Source organism: Crocodylus siamensis, chromosome 11 (assembly GCF_052110815.1).
Source record: "Crocodylus siamensis isolate JL-2025a chromosome 11, ASM5211081v1, whole genome shotgun sequence".
Taxonomy (NCBI): domain Eukaryota; kingdom Metazoa; phylum Chordata; order Crocodylia; family Crocodylidae; genus Crocodylus; species Crocodylus siamensis.
The window spans coordinates 27778603-27804889 of NC_143405.1; the positions used below are offsets into that span (position 1 = coordinate 27778603).

At 46.3% G+C, this 26287-nt stretch overlaps 1 protein-coding gene across 3 annotated transcripts in view; it reads left to right on the plus strand.

The window, feature by feature from the left end:
- The window catches only part of FANCD2 (FA complementation group D2), a 170659-nt gene that overhangs the window by 103551 nt on the left and 40821 nt on the right, over window positions 1-26287 (plus strand). For all 3 annotated transcript variants that reach the window (XM_090021350.1, XM_090021352.1, XM_090021351.1), the window contains exons 28-34: window positions 5093-5205; window positions 10298-10444; window positions 19642-19758; window positions 21075-21203; window positions 21338-21456; window positions 24397-24510; window positions 25897-26024. In XM_090021350.1, the coding sequence (XP_089877476.1) occupies window positions 5093-5205; window positions 10298-10444; window positions 19642-19758; window positions 21075-21203; window positions 21338-21456; window positions 24397-24510; window positions 25897-26024 (867 nt within the window). The remainder of the gene's footprint in view (window positions 1-5092; window positions 5206-10297; window positions 10445-19641; window positions 19759-21074; window positions 21204-21337; window positions 21457-24396; window positions 24511-25896; window positions 26025-26287) is intronic.

Consider the following 26287-nt stretch of genomic DNA (forward strand, 5'->3'; position numbering starts at 1 on the left):
CATGATTTTAGAAGCAGTGGCTGTGGATATCCCCAGAATAGCTCTACTGCTTCAGTTTTGGGTTTGGCACCTACAGGTAAAGAGAAGTTGGGACTAAGCTGTGCTTTTCAACAGTGTGCTCAGGAGCATCTCAAAATCTACCATAGGGGAAATCGTATTCTTGAGTTGCAAATAGAATAATTTCCATTGGAGCTCAGGGACTATTTTATAAAAACTTACTTGGGCCTTATTAGAACATGTCTATTCAAACTGCATTTTAGTAGCTATTCAACCTGCTACAGGGGTGAATGAGTGCAGTGCAATGTCCCTCTGCTTCTACATTATCTTGAAGGTCAGTGCTTTATGTCCAAGGTGATCTCAAATGTTCATGTCTTCAACATTTTCCCCTATGCAATTTCCAGATATGTATACCAAGCTCACCCAAATAGCCCTGCCTTCTCGCTTTAAACATTAAGGATAGGGACAGACATTACTCATAAACTGGTTTAAGTTATCAAAAACTGGTTTAAGCTTGTAACAGAACAGTTGTTCAGTGCACATAAACCAATTTGAAAATGAATGAAACTGGTTTGAGATAAACCTGGTTGAATGTAGTATCAGACTTAACTGATTTGGCTCAAACTGATTTATGCAATGTCTGTCCCAGACCCTTTGGTGGTTTAAGATAAACCAGACACCCTCAGCATGCTCTTGGGCTGGGTGGGGCTAGTCCCTCCCCTCTGCTGTCTAGCTGGAGCAGGGGCAGGGTGTGGCCAGATGCCAGCCTACCATGGCCCTTGAGGCAAATTTATCCCTCCATCCCCTCTCCCACCCACCCCTTCCGTTGGCAAACCCTGGGGACCACAGCTGCTGTTTGTCAGCCCCAGCTGCACCTCCATGGCTTGCCTGAAAACAGGCAGGGAGGCAAGCTAGTGTGAAGGTGGCAAGTGTTGGCAAAGACCTGATAATCATCACACATGCCAATTAAGAGTTAAGAGAAGTTGCAAACAGCTTCACCAAAGAATGCAGAGAGCTATATTTACATTATAAAGCCTTTCTGAATGCCTGACTGTAAGGATATACAAAAAACTAGAACACTTGGTTCCAAAATGATACCTTTTATTAGACCAACTGGAAAATGGCAAGAAAACTGTCTTTTTCTGCAAGCTTTCAGGATCAAACGGAGACATTCTGCCCTCAGGATTAGTAAAACAAATTCTTGTTTTTCTGGTTTACATTTTAAGTTAGACTAAGCCATGTATGCTGTGTTTTACTGGGCTGTATCTTATAGTTTCATAGTTTCTAGGGTCGGAAGGGACCTGAACAGATCATCTAGTCTGACCCCCTGCCATGGCAGGAAAGAGTACTGGGGTCAAATGACCCCAGCAAGATGTTCATCTAACCTCCTCTTAAAACCCCCCAGGATAGGAGCCTGCACCACATCCCTTGGAAGTTGGTTTCAGGCCCTAGCCACCCTGACTGTGAAATAGCGCCTCCTGATGTCTAACCTAAACCTACCCTCTGCCAGCTTGTGACCATTATTCCTGGTCACTCCTGGCGGTGCTTGGGGGAACAGTGACTCCCCCAATGCCTGCTGGTCCCCTCTGACTAGTTTATAACAGGCCAAAAGTTCCCCCCTCAGCCTTCTCTTTTGGAGGCTGAACAGGTTCAGGTCCCGTAGCCTCTCCTCGTAGGGCCTGCCCTGCTGTCCCCTGATCATGCGAGTGGCCCTCCTCTGGACCCTCTCCATGCTGTCCACATCCCTCTTGAAGTGTGGCGCCCAGAACTGGACACAGTACTCCAGCTGCAGCCTGACCAGTGCCGCATAGAGGGGGAGGATCACCTTTTTTGACCTGCTTGAAATGCATCTGTGGATGCATGACAAGGTATGGTTGGCCTTCCTAACTGCCTCCCCACACTGCCGGCCCATGTTCATCTTGGAGTCAATGATGACCCCCAGATCCTTTTCCACCTCCGTGCTGACAAGAGGGGAGTTCCCTAACCTGTAGGTATGGTGCTGGTTGTTCCTCCCCAGGTGCATCACCTTGCACTTGTCTGTGTTGAAACCCATCCTATTCTCATCTGCCCACCCTTGTAACCTGTCTAGGTCTGATTGTATCCTGTTGCTTCCTTCTAGTGTGCCCACGTCCCCCAACATCTTAGTGTTATCAGCAAATTTGAACAGGGTGCTTTTTACCCCCTTGTCCAAATCACTGATGAAGATGTTGAACGGTGTGGGCCCAAGGACCGAGCACTGGGGAACCCCACTGCTCACGTCCTTCCAGGTTGAGAAGGACCCATCCACTACCACCCTCTGGGTGCGGCCCTCCAGCCAGTTGGTGCCCCATTTGACTGTGTGGGTGTCTACGCCACAGCCCTCCAGTTTCTTAATGAGAACAGGGTGAGAGACAGGGTCAAAAGCCTTCTGGAAGTCCAGGAAGACTATATCCACTGCTACCCCTGCATCTAATGATCTGGTGATCTGATCGTAAAAGGCCACCAGGTTGGTCTAACAGGACCTACCACTGATGAACCCGTGCTGGTTGCCCCTAAGCATGCAGTCCCCTGCTGGCCCCTCCTGGATGTGTGCCAGCATAATTTTCTCGAACAGCTTGCCTAGGATCAAGGTAAGACTAACCAGCCTATAGTTTCCCAGGTCATCCCTCCTCCCTTTTTTTGAAGATGGGAACCACGTTGGCCCTCTTCCAGTCCTCTGGTACCTCTCCAGAGCACCATGAGTGCTCATAAAGCCGTGCCAGGGGACTTGCAATGACTTAGCTTAGGTGAAGATTTTTTGGTAGTTCCCTGTTGTATGTTTTGCAAATTGCTGTGTTCAATACATGCTTGCTTCAGAGAGGACTTTTGCTCCATTCCCAGTCTGCTAGCCTGGGTCAGTGCCTGGCCACACCTCTTCCACTCCAGCAGGGAGGTGTGAGAGCCTTGGAGGGCATCTCTCTTCCCTCCCCTTTGGCAGTGGCTGGCAGGCATGCTCTAGCGCCCCCTGGCTTCTGGCTTGGGCCACTGCAGGCATGTGCTTGCATTGCCTGGTCTAACAGAGCATGTCTGTCCAGTTATTAATCAGTTTAAGATGCACAGCTTAGACTAACCAGGAAAGAATGAATCAATTCAGGCTTGTTTTTTTTTAATTTATCCCTAGCCTAAGAGGACACAGTGCTTCTATATAGAAAAGAACAGCCATTAGAACATCAGATATGTTGGTTATGGGGAGAAGGCAGGGTAGAGTTGTACCTTATAGGCTAACTAAATTAGAGATATATGGCATAAACTTTCCCTAAACAGTGCACTTTATCAGGGGAACCTATTAATACATAGCGTCTCAGATGATTAAGAAATATACTTCAGTCAGCAAGCCAGTAGCTCTTGGCGTAAATACTTGCTTTACCAGACCCAGTGTTGCTTTGGCAGTTATCTTAGGCAGGTTTCCTTGCATGGAGTTCTGTGTACTATTTGGATACCCCATTTGACGCAATGATCCTACAGTCTGTATTTATAACTAGCATTTCTTGTATTCCTTTCTCCTGATGGAGGAAATGCAAATGAGAATTCAGAGAGGCCCTTGGTAAAGAAACAGAGGCTACTTAACCATCAGCTGTTGTTCTAATGTCACCTCTGCATTCACACTGCTTACCCACCTACCTGTCCACCTCAGACTTCTTTATAAAATCAAGATTTAGCAGGCTGGAGAGAAGGAACTGAAGTGGTTAAAGGATGTGCTCTCACAGTCAGAGTATGAAAGTGGCATTACTCTCATCCAAAAATGGGCAGGCATCCTCCTAAAGGACACAGATTTTTTTCAACACGTTTTCACTGCCTGACACTGGACACTGTCTTCCACAAGTTCAAATGCACAAAGCCAATTCTTGAAAAAACAAATGAGCAACCTGTCTTTATAGCATCAGCTTTCCTTATCCAGGGGAATAATGAATGTCCATAGTAACAACCTGAAGCAAAGAATTTCACAGTCTAATGAAGGGGTGGTCAAAATCCAGCCTGCAGGCCAAATCCAGCCTGCCAGGCCATTCTATCCCTTAAAAAACTTAGAAAATATTTTTTTGCTTCTGGCTGCCTGTCAGATGACAGGAGCCAGGTGGCAGTAGGATGCAGGGGATGCTGGGGAAGCCAGCAGCAGGAGGCAGGAGCCTAGTCCTGCCCCACCGGGGGCAAGGGGAGGGACTTCTGGTGGCAAAGAGCAGGGCAAAGGCCCCTGCCAGATGTTAGAATAATGGCACTTTCTGTCCTCTGTCCCCTGGGTGTGCCTCATGCCCTGGCCTGATGCTCAGCTGATGGGGCTTGGGGCAGCCTTGGGTTCTGGTTCAGGACCTGGGGCTGTCTCTTCTCCTCAGCTGAGTGTCAGGATGGGACATGGGACAGCTCTAGGTCTGGGATACCTGCCACATACTCAATTTAAGGTGCCGTACAAACTAGCTACAAGGGTGTTCGACATGACATGTAAAATATCTTTGATGCTGGCTTGCCATTTTATTGCAACATGAATTGGCTGAACATGTGATATGTTAATCACACCAAAAATGGTAACATATGAATTACACAATAAATGTAACAACTACCAAAGCCTAAGGTAACAGTTCCATTTTTTCAGTTTTTCTTTATGTGAGAATATCATTATTCCTATTGGTTTTCTCTAAAATCCTTCTCCTTCTGCATTACTGATTCAGAGGCAGGGGCCTGGGTTCAATGTAAACCATGGGTTCAGGGTAACCCATGCTGGACTTACTAGTTTTGAAAGTGTCTCATTGATTTACGTAATGACTTGATAATATACTTGTATCTAATTAATTGTAAAGAAAAAAAAAAGAGACCATTTAGCAAGCTGATTTTAAAAAAATATTATATACACTTGCTGGGGAAGTGGCCCCACCCCATGTTCTTGGCCTTGTAATTTAGGACTGCAAGCCAGAGTACTTTGAATACAGACTTTTGAATACAGACTTTTGTGTGGTGTTTTGTCAGTTGCTTTCTTAGTTTTGACTAGTAAGTGCATGGGTATCCCTAGGTGAGTATCCTGATTGATTCTTAATGAAGGGCTATATTTGCTATGGCTTATGTTGGTAAAAGTGTACTTCTTTTCAAGGAGGGAAAAACCAAAAATCTGATTACAGCAAAAGCTCCTCTCCAGACCCCTCCGAAATGGAGGAGAATCTTGAGGGAATCCAGCCTGAAGCTGATACCACCCAACTAGAGAAGGTATAGTACAAATTGGGCTTGGGGTGGGGATGGGGGGAGGGAGGAGGAGAGACATAAAATGCAGCATAAATAAAAAAGCTGGGTGACTGCCTCTTAATACTAGGAGAAATTGCAGTTCAGGAGCTCAGTGCTGCTCTCCAGCAAGATCTTTGCATCTGAGCTTAGAATATAGGTCTTGGCAGGAAGAGTGTCAGGAATACAGGAATCAAGGAACAAATGCTAGTTCCTACATAGTTAATTTTCTTTTTAAAAGTTGACTTGCTGGTATATCTCATCCACTTACGTGCTGGATTGGCTTGAAAAATGGTTTGCCATTCCTCTGTACTGGGTAGAGTCTATGTTGCAAATTTAACCTCATTTAGGAGCCTGGAGCATAGGACTGGAAGGTACTTTCTGGTTAATTGTGTCCAGTCCCTAGCTATCACAGGGAACCACATCATATAATCCTGGTCAAAACATTCTGTAGAAGAAGGCTCTACCAATATTTTCCATTCTAAATTATTTTCTAGAGTAGGATTCTTCTACATGTGTTGGAGCATTGTGTACTGAGAGTTTAATTGGCTTACAGACATAAATGTTGTGGGAGGGAGGCAGTGAAGGTTAAAGATGATACCTAGATTATGGATAACAGAAGCAAATGGAAATTTTTGAGTTAAGAAGCAATTTAGAGTAGTTGGCATGATTTGAAGATGGCTTTTCTACTGTAGCACGTTGTGGTCCCAGGGGCAGCTGTGATGCTCCCTGGTGGCCCTATACATCATGCTCTGCTCTCCTGCCATGCTTTACTGTACTTTTTGTATAAAGATGGAGGCTGCCTTGAGAGTCCTAGAGCAAGCCTTACTCTGTCTGCTGCCCAGCAGGTCCCTCCTGCACTGCTGGCCTCAATCCTGCCCTTCAGTTGCTTGGGCACACTCAGTCTGTCTGTGCCCTGGAGACAACTCTAAGCTTTAAGGGCTGACTGCATGGCTCCATCCTCCTGTATACCACACCTCATGCTTCACAGGTGTCACTGTATTGTCACTGTCCTGTTGGGGCTTTGACCTTCTTGGCCTCCACCCCTTTTCTCTATCTGGGCCTTTTAGCCCGTGCCCACTGTATTGGACCTGGCTTCTAGGCACCAGCTCTAGTATTACCCTCTTGGGCGCTAGACCCTTAGCTCCACCCCTCTTAAGTGCTTGGTCCATGGCCACTATTTACCAAGCCCCTGACCCCTGCTTCCACCTTTCTCAGGCACTGGGCTCCTCTGCCCAGCCCCGGACCCTTGACTCTGTGGCCCCACACTCTGCTCAGCTCCTGCTCAGCACGGCTCAGCACCTGTTCTGCCTTAAGTCTACCCCCAGGAGGGCTTAAGGCAATTGTATGCCCCTAGGGCACTAATTGGATTTCCAAAGAACACCCATCACCATCCCAACCCAAACCACTGGTATAATTTAACCAAATAGTAAGCCTTCTGGCTACAGCACAAATCTTCCCTTCTGGGCAAACAAATATTATGAAAGGAAAAGCATGCTACCTCTTCAAGAAGAAAACCTCTTCCCCCATCAGAGCAGTCCACACTCTGGAAGCAGCCTCCAGCAGCACTCACTGCTTCACTCTGGTTTAGGGTCCTTCAGGCAGCTCCTTCCCTCCAGAGAGCTCCTCTCCCTGGCAGCAGCAAGGCCAGACTGCTTCAGGCTGTATTCTCCATGTTGGCACTCAGGAGTTGCAGCCCTTCTGCTGCAATAATGTTCCTTCAGCAGTCTCCAGGATCTTACTGCTGGCTCCACTCAGGGCCTCTGCTTATATGCAGCCTAAGCCCAGCCTACTCCCTAGTCATTTGGTCCGTGATTGCCTCTGGCTACCTGCTGGCCCCTAAAGTAGCAGAAGCACCAAGCCTTGTGCCTCATCTATCACAAAGCATCAGATTTAACTGAAGCAAAATTAAAAGAAATTAGTTAAAACAGTGAGAAAAAAAAATAGGAGTCCCATTTACCCCAAGTGAAAATGGAAGGTATGATGTTTGGAATATTCAATTTAACACAGTAGTAGCAATGAAGAGGTGCTGAGAGTGTGGATGTGGAGCACTGCAGAAGAATGAGATTTGAACTGTATGTTACATTGGTGCAAGGAATTCCCAAAGAAGAAGAGTCATAGAATCAAAGAAAGTTAGGGTTGGAAGGGACCTAATCCAACCACCTGCTTAAAGCAGGACCATTCCCAAGTAGATCATCCCAGCCAAAGCTTTGTCTAGCTGGGTTTTGAAAACCTTGAAGGATGGAGCTTCTACCATGTCTCTGGGTAACCTGTTCATGTTTTACTACCCTCCTAGCGAGAAAATTCTTCCTACTATCTAACTGAAACTTCCCTTGCTGCAACTTGAGACCGTTGCTCCTTGTTCTGTCATCTGCCACCACTAAGAACAGTTTAGCTCCATGCTCTTTTGAACACCCCTTCAAGTAGTTGAAGGCTGCGATTAAGTCCCCTCTTAGTCTCCTCTTTTCTAGGCTAAATAAGTCCAGTTCCCTCAGTCTTTTCTTGTAAATTGTGTCCCCAGCCTCCTCACCATTTTTGTTGTCCTTCGCTGGACTCATAGTGTCATAGTGCTTAGGGTCAGAAGAGACCTAAACAGATCATCAGGTCTGACACCATTGGACTCTCTCCAATTTGTCCACATCTTTTCTGTAGTAGGGTGCCCAAAACTGAACACAGTACTCCACATGTGGCCTCACTAATGCTGAATAGAGGGTAATAATCACTTCCCTTGACCTACTGGCAATACACCTACCAATGCAGCACAGTATGCTGTTAGCTTTTTTGGCAACAAGGACACACTGTTGGCTTATATTCAGTTTACTGTCCAATGTAACCCTGAGGTCCTTTTCTGCAGAGCTGCTGCCCAGCCAGTCAGCCCCTAGCCTGATTGGCTGGATGCATGGGATTTTCCATCCTAAGTGCAGGACTTTGCATTTGTTCTTGTTGAATCTCATAAGATTCCTTTTGGCCCAATCCTCCAATTCCTTTAAGTTGCTCTGAATCCTAGCACTACCATCCAGCATATCTAGTACTCCCCTCAGCTTCGTGTCATCTGCAGACTTGCTGAGGGTGCACTCTGTGCCATCTTCCAGATTGTTAATGAAGACACTGAACAAAACCAGCACCAGAAACAACCTCTCGGGCACTCCACTTGATGCCAACTGCCAAGACATCAAGCTATGGATTACTACTTTCTGAGCCTGATGTTCCAGCCAGTTTTCTATCCACCTTATAGTTTGTTCATCCAGCCCATAATTCCTTAGCTTGCCTATGAGAATGCTGTGTTGTGTGTTTAGCAAGTATCAAAAGACTTGCTAAAATCAAGGTACATCATATCCACCAGTCTCCCCACATGCACAGAACCAGTCACCCAATCATAGAAGGCAATCAGGTTGGTCAGGCATGACTTGCCCCTGGTGAATCCATGATGACTATTCCTAATAACCTTTTTCTCCTCCAAGTGCTTAGAAAGGTATTCCTTGAGGATCTGCTCCATGATTTTTCCAGGGACTGAGGTGAGGCTAACATATGTAGTTCCCTGGATCCTCCTTTTTCGCTTTCTTATATATGGGCACCGTGTTTGCCATTTTCCAATCATCCAGGGCCTCTCCTGATTGCCATGAGTCTTCAAAGATGGAGGCCAGTGCCTCTGCAATCACATCAGCTATCTCCCTCAGCACCCTCGGGTGCATCCCATCCAGCCCCGTGGACTTGTTACATGTCCAGATTTTCTAAGTAATCTCTAACCTGTTCTTTCACTAGGAGTCCAACACATCTGAACATCTGTGGAGTTATCCCAGGCTCTAGCAACATCCACAAGAATGAAAGTGTTAGGGTAACAATAATTTGGATTATTGAGGAGCATTGGATTTGCAGCTGAATACAAAGGCTTTAACCTGGGGCCTACCAGAGCTGCTGACCACAAAGCAGAATGCTATCTAAGCCAGCCATTTGCTTATGCTAAGTAACCATCTTAACTGCGTCAACCATTTTCTGAGGAAAAATCAGCAAGTAAGTCTGTGTGCTGTGAACCAGCTACAGTAAGAAACAAGATAAGATATAGGGGCACAAAAAAGGTAGAAGATGGTACAACATGAGACAGAAAAACAGACTGGTATGTGAAAAACAACACGTAATTGGTAACAGAATCCGAGATGAACATATGCAAAAAGGTGAATAGTGATTGGTGAAGAAGCCTCCAGAAGCTTCCAGGTTTTAGTCAAAGTCTGCCCATTAACCAAAGAAAAGGAGTCAAAGTCTTAGACATGCGCTCGTAGCAAAAACACATGTAAATGAATGAAATGCATAGGCAATTTCATTCTAATGAAGCAAACAGTAAGAGGCGGAGCTTGAGATGGGAAGAGAAATGGATGGAACATAGGAGGGGCAAGGGTAGAGTAAATGTTAATAAGTATAAACCAAAGTGTATAAATATGGGAAAAAACTGTCGTTCAGGGCTGCCCCTCATCTGTTATGGTGAGAGAGCGTGCCTGAAGCTGTCTCCATTCTGAATAAAGCTGTTGCGAGCAATGTGTGTTGGTGTTTGCTCCCTGCTCTGCTCTTGCTAATGAGTAATAGGATCCATGAGTAATTGGACTGTTATCTCCCTAGTCGCTGGGTGCCGCATGGAGTCGGGGTCTAACAGAAAGCAGCCTAGGGTCTGGAGCAACAGAGAAAGAGGGATTCCTTACTTTTAAAGCTATTCTTTATTTCTGATATACAACATACCATTTCAGTGTTTCGTTGCATAATTCTTTTCTCATCTTTTTTATTATCTATCACACAACAACATATCCCATTGAGCTGAATATGGATTATGCTATGGCCCACAATTCATAGCAAATGAAAATGGCATAGTCTGCTATGTCACCCTGTCCATTCCCCAGTACAAAGGCAGGGATTGGTCTCCTCAGCATTTTTTATAGCGTGGTACTCTTTCCTGCCCATGGCAGGGGGTCGGACTTGGTGATCTGCTCAGGTCCCGTCCGACCCTACTAACTGTGAAACTGTGAAATTCTTCATCAGAGCACAGGTTTGACTCCTGATTTTATTCTATTAATATTCCTGTTTGCTTTTTCAGGACGCCAGTGAAAGAGAAGCAGGGATCCCTTCAGTGCAGCTGCAGAGATACCGTCCGTATTTTCGAGAGCTAGATCTTGATGTGTTCACCATACTCCATTGTGGACTGCTGACAAAGTTGGTTTTGGACACAGAGATGCACACAGAGGTGAATGCTTTTGTAACAAGAGGGGTAGGAAGGATGCTGAAATTGGATGAAATGTCAATTCCAAGAAGTACCACCAAGGCCATGAGCAATATGGGAAATTGGTAGGCCACTCCCTGTTCCAGGGGAAGCACAGGAGACAGACATCTTTAGATTTGCATATTGTCACTGTCATAAAGTTATTTTGATGCTGTTCTTGTAACTCCATCTGATTTTGCAGCTCCAGGCTCTTTCAGCTTTGAGCAGTCTTGGACTTTGAAGGATTAATGCATTTTAAGTGAGAAGACAATCCTGATTACCCAAGTGTGTAGGAAATTGCACGTTAAAAACCAAGCACCAGTTGGTGATATGTTATCTATGTCACAGGCAGACTCTTTTCAGTTACTCATGGAACTGCACAGTTAATCAAGGATGAAATTCAATGCAAACAAATGCAAAATACTGTACCTCAGGAGGAATAATCAAAAACACAAATATAAAATGGGTGACACCTGGCTAGATGGCAATGCTATGGAAAAGAACTTGGGGGGGAGGGTCTTGGTAGATCACAGGCTCGATATGAGTCTGTGGTATTACGCAGTCACATAAAAGGCAAATGTGGTTTTGGGATGTATCAACTGAAGCATTTGGTGCAAGACACAGGAGGTGATAGTGCCTCTCTATTTGGCACTGGTTAGGTCTCATCTGGGGTACTCTATGTAGTTCTGGGCTCCACATTTTAAAAAGGATGCGAAGAAATTAGAGACTGTCGAGGCAGGTAACAAAGATGGTCAAGGACTAATAAAGCAAGTTATATGAGGAGAGGCTGAAGGAGCTAGGCATAGGATCACAGGAAAGTAGGGTTTGAAGGGACAGGGCAGGGCAGATTTCTCCCTGACTAAACCAACCAAGTGTCTTTTTAACATTCTCTTGACTATTTCCAGGGATGGAAATTCCATGGTTTCTCTAGGTAGCTTATTCCAATGTTTGACTGCCCTCATAGTAAGAAAGTTCTTCCTAATCTCCAACCTAAATTTTCTCTGCTGCAGTTTGAGGTCATTGTTCCTAGCCCTGTCCCCTGCAGCCACAGAGAGAAGCCTGTCTCCATCCCCTCTGTAATCACCCTTCAGGTATTTGAAGATTTATCAAATTCTCCCTCAGTCTTCTCTTCTCGATTATTAAACCATTGTAATTCTTTCTCTTTCCTCATAAGTCGTGCTTCCAAGTCCTCTAATAATTTTTGTCACTCTATGCTTTGTAGTCTGTCTATAAATAGGAAATTTAGGTTGGAGATTAGGAGGAATTTTCTGACTATGAGGGTAGTCGGGAATTGGAACATGCTAACTAGAAAAATTGTGGAATCTTCATTCTTGGAAATTTTCAAGAGTAGGTTAGACAGACACTTGGCTGGGATGGTTTAGTCAGAGATGATCCTGCCTTGAGCAGGGGGTTGAACTACATGATACTGAGATCAGTATCATGTCCATCTGAGTGGATTGGAAATGGAATCATACAATCATAGAAAATTAGGGTTGGAAGGGACCTCAGGAGGTCATCTAATCCAGTGCTTCTCAAAGTGGTGGTCTGCGGACCGGTGCTGATCCACAAGCCATCGGTCACTGGTCTGCAGCGAGTTGCCAGGAAAGAAAGAAATATCAATGTTATGCTTCTGAAAATATATGTCATAGCACCACAGTTTGTACATTCCAACATTCCAGGTGACGTTACCTTGTGCGAGGTGAGGAAAGAGAAAGAAACAGCTGGTCACGCATTTGTGTAGCGCTGTTACGTGCAGTTGATGCCACTGGCTGAACCGGGCACTAGTCCCTGGGCCACTGAAAAAAAAATTGCTGGCCTGCCACATCAGATAGTTTGAGAAGCACTGATCTAATCCAACCCCCTGCTCAACTAAAGGGGAAAGATTGCTTCCCTCAGTCTCCTGACAGTGCTCCTACTAATGTTAGCCTTCTTCATAACAAGGGCACACTATTGGCTCATATTTAGTTTACTGTCCACTGTAAACCCTAGGTCCTTTTCTACACAGCTGCTGCTTAGCCAGTCAGTCCTCAACGTGGGATCGTTCCATCCTAAGTACAGGACTTTGCACTTGTCCTTACTGAATCTCATGAGATTTCATTTGGTCCAATACTCCAATATTTCAAGGTGTCTCTGAATCCTAGGCCTACCCTCCAGCATATTTACTATTTTCCCAGCTTGGTGTCATCTGCAAACGTGCTGAGGGTGCGCTCTATCCTACCCTCCAGGATATTGATGAAAATATTGACCAAAACTGGCCCAGGACCTACCCCTGGGGTGTTGGCACTGGATTTATGACCCAGATACCTTTTTCTGGGCAGACCCAAACCCACAGACTGACCATGACTTCTCCATTCAATAATAGGCAAATGTTATTGATACACAGTGATAACAATAATGCAGGCAAGACAAACAATCCTATATCTACTGATCCCAAGGATGTCACAAAGGGAAGGTGTCTGGCCAGAATGCAAGCTTCACCCTGCAATTCTCTCTTGAATGTCAGATATTAGTAGCCTGGAGGCCAAGGGCCACTCCCCCTCTCCCCCCCAGTGGGGTGAGTGAGACAGGCTGGTGGTGTGCCCTTTATCCATGGTGGCCTCAGGTTCCCCTATCATGGACCCTTTGCTGCTCTGAAATCCCTCCTTTTATATCCTTTTTCTCCCCTGATGACTCTTCATTCCCAGTCATTATTGATTGGTCTCCCTGTGGTCATCATACTGTCCACATTCTGTCCTGCCAGCATATTCCTTTATTTCCCAAACCTATCACATGCACACATCTTAATTCGGTTATTAACCAGTCTCCAAATTTGGTCTGTTTACCAAAACTGGAAATCCCAAGGGCTCTGAAGCTGGTCACTGTGACCTGGCCAATGCGGCAGAGTCCCTTATCTCATGTTATGGAACAGTGTGGTACATGTTTTCAATTTCATAGCCTGTGTGTCTGCTGGCTTCAGACACAATGGGCCTTGAAGGAAACTTTGTCACAAACAGTCTTTTAGAAATCAATTAACCCTTGCTGTCCCTCTGGACCATTGTTGTAATGTAATCTACTTTACCAACAAGCCTAAAAGCAAACCTCTAAGTACCATTTTCTAGTGATCATGGGGCACTCCACTTGGTACTGGCTGTCAACTAGACATCGACCAGTTGACTACTACCCTGCGCTCAATGATCCAGCCAGTTTTCCATCCACCGTACAGCCCATTTATCCAACCTGTACTTCCTTAGCTTGCTTGCAAGAATGTTGAGAGAGACCATATCAAAAGCTTTGCTAAAGTCATGGTATATCATATCCGGTGGTTTCCCCGCATCCGCAGAGCCAGTCATCTCATCATAGAAGGCAATTGGGTTAGTCAGGCATGGCTTGGCCTTGGTGAATCCATGCTGACTGCTCCTAATCACCCTCTTCTCCTCTAAGTTCTTAGAAATGGATTGCTTGAGGACCTGCTCCATGATTTTTTCAGGAACTGAGATGAGGCTGACCAATCTGCAGTTTCCTAGATCCTATATTGGATATATATTTGCCCTTTTCCAATTATCCAGGATCTCTTCTGATCACTATGAGTTTTGAAAGAGGATGGCCAGTGGCTCTGCAATCGCATTGGCCAACTCTCTCTGCAACTTCAGGTGCATCCCATCTGGTCCCATAGACTTGTATACATCCAGCTTTTCTAAATAGTCCCTAACCTGTTCTTTCAGCACTGGGGGCTGCTCACTTCCTTCCCAAATTGTGCTGCCCAGTGAAGTAGTGTGGGAGCTGAACTTGCTTGTGAAGACTGAAATAAAAAAGGCATTGAGTACTTCAGCTTTTTCTGCATCCCCTGCCACTAGGTTGCCTCCCCAATTTAGTAAAGGACCCACACTTTCCCTGCTCTTTCTCTTGTTGCTGACATACTTGTAGAAACCCTTCTTGTTATTCTTCATATCCCTTGCTAGCTGCATCTCCAGTTATGCTTTGTCCTTCCTGATTTCATCCTAGCATACCCATACAATGCTCTTATATTCCTCCCTAGTTGTTAATCCAAATTTTCACTTCTTGTAGGCTTCCTTTTTGTCTTTTAGGTCACTGAAGAGTTCCCTGCTAAACCAAGCTGGTCTTCTGCCATACTTGCTAGTCTTCCTACACATCAGGATGATTCCTTCCTGTACCCTCAATAAGGTTTCTTTCATGGGTGACTGGTGCCACCTGAGTCAGAGGGGGCATGTGCCCCCTCAGTGGCCATTCAGCGACTTGGAGTGAGGGTCCTCCCAAGGCCAGTCTCGCCAACCGGGGGTCCCCTATGGCCAATCGCACCAACTGGGAAGCGCGAGCAGTGCTCCCAGAAGTGCCAGCAGCCATTCACTTGGCGCTCTCATTCCCTGGCTCGCTCCTGCCCCCCTGCCCATTGTCTTAGTGGGGAGCACTGTCTATCATGGGGTGCATCAGCACTCTCAGGGGTGCATGTGCACCCCTTATGCATCACCACTGGTTTCTTTAATGTACAGCCAGGTTTCCTGGATTCCTTTTCTCATCAGCCAGGCCTCCCAGGGGATGCTGCCCATCAGTTTCCTGAGGGAGCTGAAGTTTGCTTTTTGAAGTCCAGGGTCCTTATTCTGCTTCTCTCCTTATTTCCTTTCAGGATCCTGAGGAACTCAATCATCTCATGGTTGCTGCTGCCCAAGTTGCCATCCACAACTTCATTCCCCACCAATTCATCCCTGTTTGTGAACAGCAGGTCAAGAAGAGTATGGCCTCTAGTTGGCCTCTCCAACACTTGCACCAGGAAGTTGTCCCCAGCACTCTCCAAAAACTTCCTGGATTGTTTGTGCACTCCTGTATTGCTTTTCCAGCAGATATCTGGGTGATTGAAAAACCAAGGCCTATGATTGGAAAACTTGTGCTAGCTGTTTGAAGAAAGCCTCATCCACCACATTCTTCTGGTTTGGTGATCTGTAGCAGACACCCATCACATCATCCTTGTTGTTGTCCCTTCTGATCCTAACACAGACTTTCGATAGGCCTATCTCAAGTTTCATTCTGGAGCTCTGAGCAGTTATACAGCTCTTAACTAAAACGCAACTCCTCCTCCTCTTCTCCCCTGCCTGTCCTTCCTAAACAGTTTGTACCCATCCATGACAGTACTCCAGTCATGCAGGCTATCTCACCAAATCTCTATTATTTCAATCATGTCAAAGTTCCGTGACTGTGCAAGGATTTCCAATTTTTCCTGCTTGTTTCCTAGGCATCATGCATTTGTGTACAGGTATCTGAGGTAACTAGCTGATTGCCCTACTTTCTCAGGAAGAATGAGAAGGCCTCCCCTGTTGCCCCCTCCTGCTTGCACTTTTTCTAGGTCACCCGCTTCCCTATTTCATAGTTTCATAGTTTCTAGGGTCGGAAGGGACCTGAGCAGATCATCTAGTCCGACCCCCTGCCATGGCAGGAAAGAATACTGGGGTCAAACGACCCCGGCAAGATGTGCATCTAACCTCCTCTCAAACACCCCCAGGATAGGAGCCTGCACCACTTCTCTTGGAAGTTGGTTCCAGACCCTAGCTGCCCTGACCGTGAAGTAGCGCCTCCTGATATCTAACCTAAACCTACCCTCTGCCACCGTGTGACCGTTATTCCTGGTCACTCCTGGCGGTGCTCGCGGGAACAGTGACTCCCCCAATGCCTGCTGATCCCCCCTGACTAGTTTATAACAGGCCACAAGATCCCCCCTCAGCCTTCTCTTGTGGAGGCTGAACAGGTTCAGGTCCTGTAGCCTCTCCTCATAGGGCCTGCCCTGTTGTCCCCTGATCATACGAGTGGCCCTCCTCTGGACCCTCTCCATGCTGTCCACATCCCTCTTGAAGTGCGGCGCCCAGAACTGGATGCAGTACTCCAGCTGCGGCCTGACCAGTGCCGCATAGAGGGGGAGGATCACCTCTTTGGACCTGCTCGAGATGCATCTGTGGATGCATGACAAGATACGGTTGGCCTTCCTAACTACCTCTTCACACTGCCGGCCCATGTTCATCTTGGAGTCAATGATGACCCCCAGATCCTTTTCCGCCTCCGTGCTGACAAGACGGGGGTTCCCTAACCTGTAGGTATGATGCCGGTTGTTCCTCCCCAGGTGCATCACCTTGCACTTGTCTGTGTTGAAACCCATCCTATTCTCGTCCGCCCACCCTTGTAACCTGTCTAGGTCTTGTAGCCTGTTGCATCCTTCCAGTGTGTCCACGTCCCCCCACATCTTAGTGTCATCAGCAAATTTGAACAGGGTGCTATTTACCCCCTTGTCCAAGTCGCTGATGAAGATGTTGAACAGTGCGGGCCCGAGGACCGAGCCCTGGGGAACCCCACTGCCCACGTCCTTCCAGGTTGAGAAGGACCCATCCACTACCACTCTCTGGGTGTGGCCCTCCAGCCAGTTGGCGCCCCATTTGACTGTGTGAGTGTCTACACTACAGCCCCCCAGTTTCTTAATGAGAACAGGGTGAGAGACAGTGTCGAAAGCCTTCCGGAAGTCCAGGAAGACTATATCCACTGCTACCCCTGCATCTAATGATCTGGTGATCTGATCGTAAAAGGCCACCAGGTTGGTCTAACAGGACCTACCACTGATGAACCCATGTTGGTTGCCCCTAAGCATGCAGTCCCCTGCTGGCCCATCTTGGATGTGTGCCAGCATAATTTTCTCGAACAGCTTGCCTAGGATAGAGGTAAGACTAACTGGCCTATAGTTTCCCGGGTCCTCCTTCCTGCCTTTTTTGAAGATGGGGACCTCGTTGGCCCTCTTCCAGTCCTCCTGTACCTCACCAGAGCACCACGAGTGCTTGTAAAACCGTGCCAGGGGACTTGCAATGACTTCAGCCAGTTCCTTTAGAACTCTAGGGAGGAGATCATCCGGACCGGCTGACTTGAATACGTCCAACCCCTCCAGAAGCTCCCTAACTAAATCCTCGCTAACCTGTGGCCCAGGTGTGCCTCCCCCGGGGCCTGAGGGGGGCCCACCAGGGAGGTGGCTGTTCTGGTCCCTACTTAGGAAGACGGAGGCAAAGAAATCGTTAAACATGTTAGCTTTGCCGTCTGGTGTGACAACCAAGTTTCCCATCGTGTCCTGCAAGGGCCCACATTACCCGGGACCTTCTTTTTACCCCCGATGTATTTAAAAAAGGACTTCTTATTGTCCTTAATCTAGGAAGCTAGTCCCAGTTCCATCTCTGCCTTGGCCTTCCTAACTACCCCCCTACATCCCTGAGCAACTACAGAATAGTCCTCCCTGGTGATGACCCCTTCTTTCCATTGGGTGTAAGCCTCCTTTTTAGCAAGGAGACATTCCCGGATGCTTTTGGTGAGCCACGGAGGCTTGTGTGCTCTCCTGCTCCCTTTGATCCTCGTTGGAATTACTTTCCTTTGGGCTTGGAGGATCGTCTCCTTAAGGAGCGACCACTCTCCTTGGACACCTGGCTCCCCTCCCCTCCGGGACCTCAGCGCTTCTCCAACTATCCTCCTTAGCTCGTTGAAGTCTGCCCTCCTAAAATCTTTCTCTCAGGGCTTTTGTTTCCATCCCCTAGTTTAAAGCCTTCTTCACTAGATTAGCAAGCCTGTCTCTGAAGATGCTCTTCCCTCTCTTTGTCAGGTGGATCCCATCTTTTCCTAGCAATCCTTCTTGGAACAATATCCCGTGGTTGAAGAATCTAAAGCCCTGCTGGCAATACCATCTGTCCAGCCATTCATTGATCTGCAGGATACATCTGCTCCTGCTCAGGCCCTTTCCCTTGATCAGGCCAGCAGATGGATCTCCCATCCCCCTCAGAAGGGAATGTCCTTCTTCTTGGTGGCAATGGTCTCAATCTTCCCAATCTTGGGGATGCCTGGCATGGCCTCTTCCACCACTGCTAGGGCTTCATATGTGTTCTCTGGGCAAATTTCTGCAGGTGGAGATGAAGATTTCTTTTTGTTGCCAGATGTCACAAGCTTCCACCTTCCTGGATGTCCATCCTCTCCCTTCTGTAGCTCCACCTCTGGGGATCTTTCCGCCACAGTCCTAGAAGTCTCCAGCACTGAATCGATCAAGTCCTCATGGTGAAGGATGCTTCAGAGCCTTGCCACCTCCTCCGGTAGCTTATCCAGTAGCTCTCTTGCTTGCTCCCTGAGGGACACCACCTGTAGGCACCGCTCAAATCACAAGCACTCGTCAACCTGGCTGTCACTGGAAGGCGCCTGCAAGCCACAGTCTCCACAGTGCCAAACAAGGACCTGTGTGGAAGCCTTGACAGTGAGTGGGTCTGTCTGGACATATACCCTACAGGTGTAAGCAGAGGAAGAGCTGACACTGGCAGTGGCTCTGGCATTGCGATGTCCTCCAGCCATTTCTCTGGGTCTCTTAATTTGCCACTTCTCTTCCTGCCCCTCTTTTGGAACAGACCTTCCCTAGCAAACTTGCCTGTAAGGTGGCATGTTTACTGCTCCTGGGTCCCAAAAGGTTTCTTTTTCCCTGCTTCCTGTCACCAGTGTTACAGTGAAGGAAGGTGAGAGAGAGTTTCCAGGTAAACTTCCTAGTGAACTTACCTGCACTCAGGACTTTAGTTAAGCAAGCGTCTAAGTATTAGTCCTAAATCTTGAGTTTTTGCTGCTTACACTAAATATATGTAGGTTAGCTACTTTTAATTAAAGAAAGAGGTTACCTTAAAGGCTCTCCTTCAAAAAGGTGGGGTGGCAAACTGACCTGTGAACTGCTTGCAGACTGCTTGCCCCATTTGCTGTCCCTGTTTGCTCACTAGAAATGAAATGCTGGATTGGATGTGCAGTCTGATTGTTGGAAGTTTCCCCTCATGACTTCGCATGCAGTAGCCAACATAAGAGTAGATGGAACAAATTTGTTGAATCAGTTAGGGTATGTTGGTAAAGCCTTCAGCTGGTAACACAATAGGTCTTTCCCCACGATTGTAGGGTAATAACACAGCCAATAAAATGGTTTGCCTGCCTCTTGGGGGTTTACTAACTCAGTCAGTCTTGTCATGGTAATACACACACCACATATCTGCCATGTTTATCCAATGCCTAAAGAACAGCTTGGAGAACATGTATCAGCCTTAATTGTCATGGACAGTGCTGTAAGTAACTCAGGATCTTTATGTTCCATCTTTTGTTTGAGACCTGTTAAAGGAGATTACAATACTAAAGTATTTTCTCACTTTAAATTGCAGGCCAGAGAAATTGTCCAGCTGGGCCCTGCGGAACTTGACTTCCTTCTGCAGGATTTGTGCTGGAAGCTGGAGCACATGCTGGTACCAGGCACTACAAAGAAAACTCCTTTCTTAAAGGTAGGTTTAAAAATGAGTGGTGGGGAAAGGCCAGTGCTCAAGGTTTGAAGATGACGATGTTAGTGATATATGGCCCTGTTTGACTGGGACATTTCAGACATCATTTTAAATCTTTAAACTAACAGATGAGTTTAGTACTGTGTTTGTCTGATTCACAGCTGGGTACAAGAGTGGCATGCATCCTTTTGAGAGATTGCCCTGCTGAGAGGTTTGCAGCTGGTGGTTTCCTTCAGGTGTCTGGGTAACAGCTAATCCAGCAAAAGCAAGAGACCAGAGGAAGACTCTGGTCAGTTCTCCTGCAAATAAACCAGCTCAAGCTGAACAGTAATTTTAGCCCTTCCCTTCTCTTGGTAGAATTAGAAGCTCCAGAAGAAGCAGCCTCTCCCATCTCCTGAGGGAGGAGAGACTAGAGGATGGCTGCTAAATGAGGGATTGTGCTAAAGTACTTTTAGCCCTTTCAACTCAGCTGCTTTCTACCCTCCTGCTTCCCCACAGGTTGTAAATAGGGACAGTGCAAGAGAGTGTAGCAAGGAGCCTTTAGGTCCAGCACACAGCCCTGCTGCTACCTTTTATAGCATCATGCCTATCCCTGGGATATATATTTGGATCCCAAGAGGAGGTGTCCAGAGAAAAAGAAAACTTCTGTGACTCATTTGTATCTCCCATATCTTTATTCCAATAGAGTTCCCATAGGAAAGGGAAAAAGGGGGTGGCCCAGTCTCAGGGGGGAGAAAGGATGTGTGGCCAAGCCCTGTGAGGGGGGAGGGGGCATGGTCTGGCCCCAGCCCTGCCCCATGTGGGGAGGCATGGCTCAGCTGCAACCAAGCACCATGGTGGGAGGGGGCATTGCATGACCCTGATCCAGACTTAGGGGGAGTGGGTGTTGCCCAGCCCCGCAGGTAGGAGGCGGCGTGGCCCTGTCCTTCAGGTGGGGTGTGCAAAGGGGTGTGGCCCAGCCCCATGGGGGCATGAGGTTACAGCGCAGTTCCAACTGGCCATGTGGGCTTTGGGAATTTGGCGGGTGAGAGGGTGGCCATATTAATGGCCACTGCTCCCCTGCTGCCAAATGGCCTGACCCTTGGGGAGCCCAGTGGGCCACATGCCATGGCTCTGTGGGCCATATTTGGCCTGTGGGCTGAAGGTTGAGTATACCTGTGTTGGTCTACTACACATTCTCATGAGAGTAAGCTCAATAAAGAATATACTCTCCCACATTTCTCATGTACCCAGTGTGATTTTGCAACATGACTTTATTTGGATTTTTCTTATGTTGTGCTTTGGTAAATTAAGAACAATTTCAATTGGATTTGCTGCAGGGGAAAGTCTGCAGAGACCTTGGATTCTCGCATCTGTGTCAAAGGTCACCTCATGCTGTTGTCCAGTGTGCAGTCAAACTACTAAAACCATTATGTAATCACTTGGAGAACATGCACAATTACTTCCAGGTCAGAGAACATCAACTTGATTCTTGGCAGTTTCCAAATTTTGTTGTGGTATTTTTTGTGGCACTATGGAAATAGGGGAACAATAAGAGATTACTTGAAAAAACATTAAATTAATAGTTTGTTTGGTGTTTAAGGCGTTGCTTGTAGAAAACCACGGTGTAATGGATGGACCAAGTGTGAACATTCAGGAGCACCAGCTCATGTCTTCCTGTTACCAGAAATTGCTGCAGACTTTTCACCTTCTGTTTGCCTGGTGAGTGTATGGAGTGGCAGGTGCTTGGTGAGCTAGAGACTCAGGCCTTGTTGAAATGACCTGAAAATGTTAACGGGTAAAATTCCCTGAAAACCTAGAAGCAGCTGAAGTTGCTTAACCTGGCACTGCCCAGTGCCCTTGCAAAAGATACTACATGTTTGCCAACCCAGGGCTGTCCAACTTCTGGACAGCAGTGGGCCACAGGCATGCAAGTGAGCAGCTGGGTGCCCCCTGACTGACCCAGGCAGCCAGGCTCCCTCCCTTTCCTGGACTTGCGGGAGCCCAAAATGCCCCACCCCTCCACAACCTTTCCCCCACCAGTTTGTACATCACAGGCAGCCTTGTCATCCCCCTACAGTCACACCTGCTGTACAGACATATGGGGCAAGGGAGACCCAGGCTGTAGCACTCCCCCCCAGCTATATACTCAGCTTCCCCCCTCCCCCTCATTGCAGAGGCTGTCTGGCTTCCCTTGCTGCCATGAATGCAGCACCTGTCCCACTTCTCCCAGCCACCCACCTAGAGCATGGACATCTCCCTTCTTTGCTGTGTGTGTAGTTCTAGTACTTCAGTCCCATCCTGGCCTCTGAGACAGGAGCAGCTGTGGGGTGGGGGAAGTACTGGCTGGGTTGGAGCCAACCCTTTTGGGACTGTATGCAACCCACGGGCTGCCATTTGGGCTGTTCTGATATAAGGAAGAAGAAATGGTACATAGTTTTGAAAAGAAGTAAGTGCTTGCTTCAAGAATGCAATAACCAGTGTAATCTGTTATCTGCAAGGATTGGCTGTAGCATTGGGGTCAGAGGGTAGTAATCAATGGCTTGATGTCTAGTTGGCAGCTAGTATCAAGTGGAGTGCCGCAGGGGTTGGTCCCTGGGCTGGTTTTGTTCAATATCTTCATCAACAACCTGGAAGATGGCATAGAGTATACCCTCAGCAAGTTTGCAGATGACACCAAGATGAGGGGAGTAGCAGATATACTGGAGGGTAGGCCTAGGATTCAGAATGACCTAGACAGATTGCAGGATTGGGCCAAAAGGAATCTCATGTGATTCAACAAGAACAAGTGCAAAGTCCTACACTTAGGATGGAACAGTCCCATGCACCGGTACAGGCTGAGGACAGACTGGCTGGGCAGCAGCTCTACAGAAAAGGACCTTGGGGTTATAGTGGACAGTAAGCTGAATGAGCCAACAGCGTGCCCTTGTTGCCAAGAAGGCTAACGGCATACTGGGCTGCATTGGTAGCAGTGTTGCCAGCAGATCACGGGAAGTGATTCTTCCCGTCCGTTTGGTGCTGGTGAGGCCACATCTGGAGTACTGTGTCCAGTTTTGCCCCCCCTCCCTCCCAACTATAGAAAGGATGTGGACAAATTGGAGAGAGTCCAGCAGAGGGCAACAAAAATACTGAGGGCTGGGGACATGACCTATGAGGAAAGGCTGAGGGATCTAGGCTTATTTAGTCTAGAGAAGACTAAGAGGGGATTCAATAGCAGCCTTCAACTACCTGAAGGGGGTTTTGAAAGAGGATGGAGCTAGACAGTTCTCAGTGGTAGGAGATGACAGAACAAGTAGCAACAGTCTCAAGTTGAAGGAAGGGGAATTTTAGGTTAGATATTAGGAAGAATTTTCTCACTAGAAGGGTAGTATAACACTGGACCAGGTTACACAGAGAGGTTGTGGACTCTACATCCTTGGAGGTTTTTAAGATCTGGCTAGACAAAGCCTTGGCTGTGATGATCTAGTTGGGGAATGGTCCTGCTTTGAGCAGGGGGTTGGACTAGATAACCTTCTAAGGTCCCTTCCAACCCTAGTTTTCTAAGATTGTATGATTGAGTTGACCAGTAGAACTGAGTGAGAAGAACCAAAGTCTTTGCATAGTGCAGAACAAGCTAATATTGAAATGAGTTCATTTGTATATTTGGAATCAATAAGATGGTACCAATGTGTACCTTTACGTGAATGAATCAGACTTTGAATGATAAGGAGGTGAAATGTGTAAAATACCCAATGTGTGCAAAATGACTTTGGAATTAATCTATCTCTGTATTAATCCACATTACTAGAAAAGGGGCACCTTTTTGCATGCTTTTAGTCCTGCCTAGAAATCAAGACATTGTTGGGTCAGTAAGGCTGCCTATATATGTGCTTGTTCACATTCTAATTAGAACGCTTTGGAGCAGACTCAATTAATTAAGTCTGCTTTGCATTCTAATTAGAACACTCCAGCATCACTTCAACATCACTTGTATTAAGCCCCCGCACATTTTAAAATGGCTGTGGGGACATTTTATCTAAACCTTGTCAAATGAGCTTTAGATAAAGCATCCCATGGCCCTTTTAAAATGTGTGGGGGCTTAGTATACATGACACTGTCTGCAAACAACACTAATTAAAATGCCCCTCCCCTTTCCTCCTCCTCTCCCTCACATCACTTGTATAAGAAGTCACTCCACTGCTCAGCACCTAAGTCTAACGTTTGCCTGGAGCCTAAGATGTGACTAACCAATTAATCACAACTTTAGTAGTAACCTCGCCACACATTCATGTAATTAATGGTACAGTAAAACAGGGAATAAGCCGCAAAGTATTATTATACAAGTTATTACATAAAATATATGTAATAAATTTGTGGTTGGTTCCCATCATGATTTAAACTGAACATGTAGCAAGTGCTGATCAGTGATCAGGATCTACACACATAATGTTGTTAATGCTCTAGAAAAGCTAAAGTAATTATGTGGATCTCAGTTAGTTATGGAGATCAATTCTAGGTTTTTTAAAGCAATGTATCACGTCTTCTTTTCCAATAGGTGCTGCTTGGCTCTTCCAGAGTCTTTACTTTTATTTGCTGAAGAGCAGTTTGGCATTGTAGTAATTATAGGTTTGGCACTGATCTTTTTCACTCCTTGTTTTTGGTGTTCTTTTTTTTTTCCCCCAGGAGTGGATTTCTTCAGCAAGAAAATAATGATTTGTTGATGTCAGCCCTCAAGGTCCTTTCAGACAGGCTAAAGCCAGGAGAGACGGAGTTTCTTCTCCTTGAGGAACAGATCAGGTAGGATAACAGGTATTACTACGTTCTCAGAGCTTTTTAATAGGAATAATATTGTAAATGTTTTCTGTGTTTCCTGCGAGTGTTGTGGACAAATACTTTCTTGACTCAGTGATTTTGAGATTTTTGGAACTCAGGTCTTGCTGATCAGCGGCAGCATCCTACATAACGCATAGAGCACATCTACACCAACAAAGAACCATGATAGAGAATACTGTAATGAAGCACAGTATACCCCTTCTGCATGCTATACCCCAAAATTGATGTACTTTATTTACCTAAGTCCAAGATGACCCCCCAATAATTAGATTCTCTATATGGAAAATGTATAAGTTTGTCATAATTTTCCATGTATAAAATCTAATTATTGGATTTCATCTTAAATTAAGCTCTCCCCCCCACAGTAGGACAGTGACTGCTATCAAATCTCCCTACCTTTTTCTAGGGCATTAGCAGCATTATGCATGTAAAACACAAGGTTGTTCAATGAAAATTCAAACCCTTACTCTGAGTGTGTGATGTAGTCTGAGAGTAGTGGCCAGGAGCATTGCCCCACCTAGTGCAATGAATAAGAAAATCTTTATTTTCTTTCATGGACAATGGCAGCAAGGGGGCATTCAGTAGGTGGGAGGGGAGAGGCAGACAGCCCCCTTGCCCCTATCACTTTTCCGCTGCAGCCTCTAGGCCTGCTCCCTGCTGCTTACTGTCAGGTCCATTCCCTCCCAGGAACAGAGCACATGGAAACTTTGGGCCTGTGCCCAGCCACATAGCAGCAATAGTGACAGCTCAAGCCCTGGGATGCTGCTGAATGACCAGGCAGGGGTCTGGAGCTTCCATGTGCTTTGTGTTTGGGAGCGAATGGATCCAAAGCTGGAGTCCTGCCTGTCCTTCAGGTATGTAAGGTAGCTTGCATGCTCCCACTTACTAGGTCTTACAATACAAGAACAAGGAGGACACTGTTATATTATATTACAAGAAATTTAAAACTGACAAAAAAGATACCTGATGTGTGATTAGCTTGGGGAATTCTTAGCCACTGGATGCCACTGAAACCAAGGGCTTTGGAGTGTTCAAAAAAGAAATGTCCACAGTAACACTGGAGAGAATAATAAAATATAAATCTCCTACCTTAAAACCTGAGTCAGCCTTACACTGCCTGGTGGTTAAAGAGGAAGTTCCCTGTTGGGTAGGTTATTCTGTTATCCCTGTATTATTTCCATACCTTTGAAAGGCATCTGGTATCAGCCAGTGATGGAGACAGGATATCAATCTAGCTGAAACCTAAATCTCTAACTGAAACCTGATCTGATACTGTCTCTTTTTGCATTTATACATGATATGTAATATCTGCAATATATACTCATCCCTTTTCTTTCCTGCTATCTACAGTGATGCTTTTCGCTACTTGTCAAATTTCCAGCATAGCATCCCCAGTTTCCAGTGTGCACTTGAACTCATTCGGGTCCTGATTGTCATTGCTGAGAAACCTTTGGCCAACTGGAAGAGGGACAAAATAGGTAACATATACCTTCTCCCAGATATGTATCTCCCAGATGTGTATGTACCTTCTCTTCTCCCAGATAAGATTAGGCTCAGTCCTTGCTGTTGCAGCCAAACTCCAGAAAAATCTTTTCTTGCCTTATTCTGCCTGCCCAAAATCAAAGTGCATATTATATTTCAGGTTGTGCTGCATGTGAAAAATAGGGTAAATTGATACAATCCTTAATGGAGGCAAAGTTGCCTAAACATAAAAGAACTTATGTTTATATCGTTTTCCTCA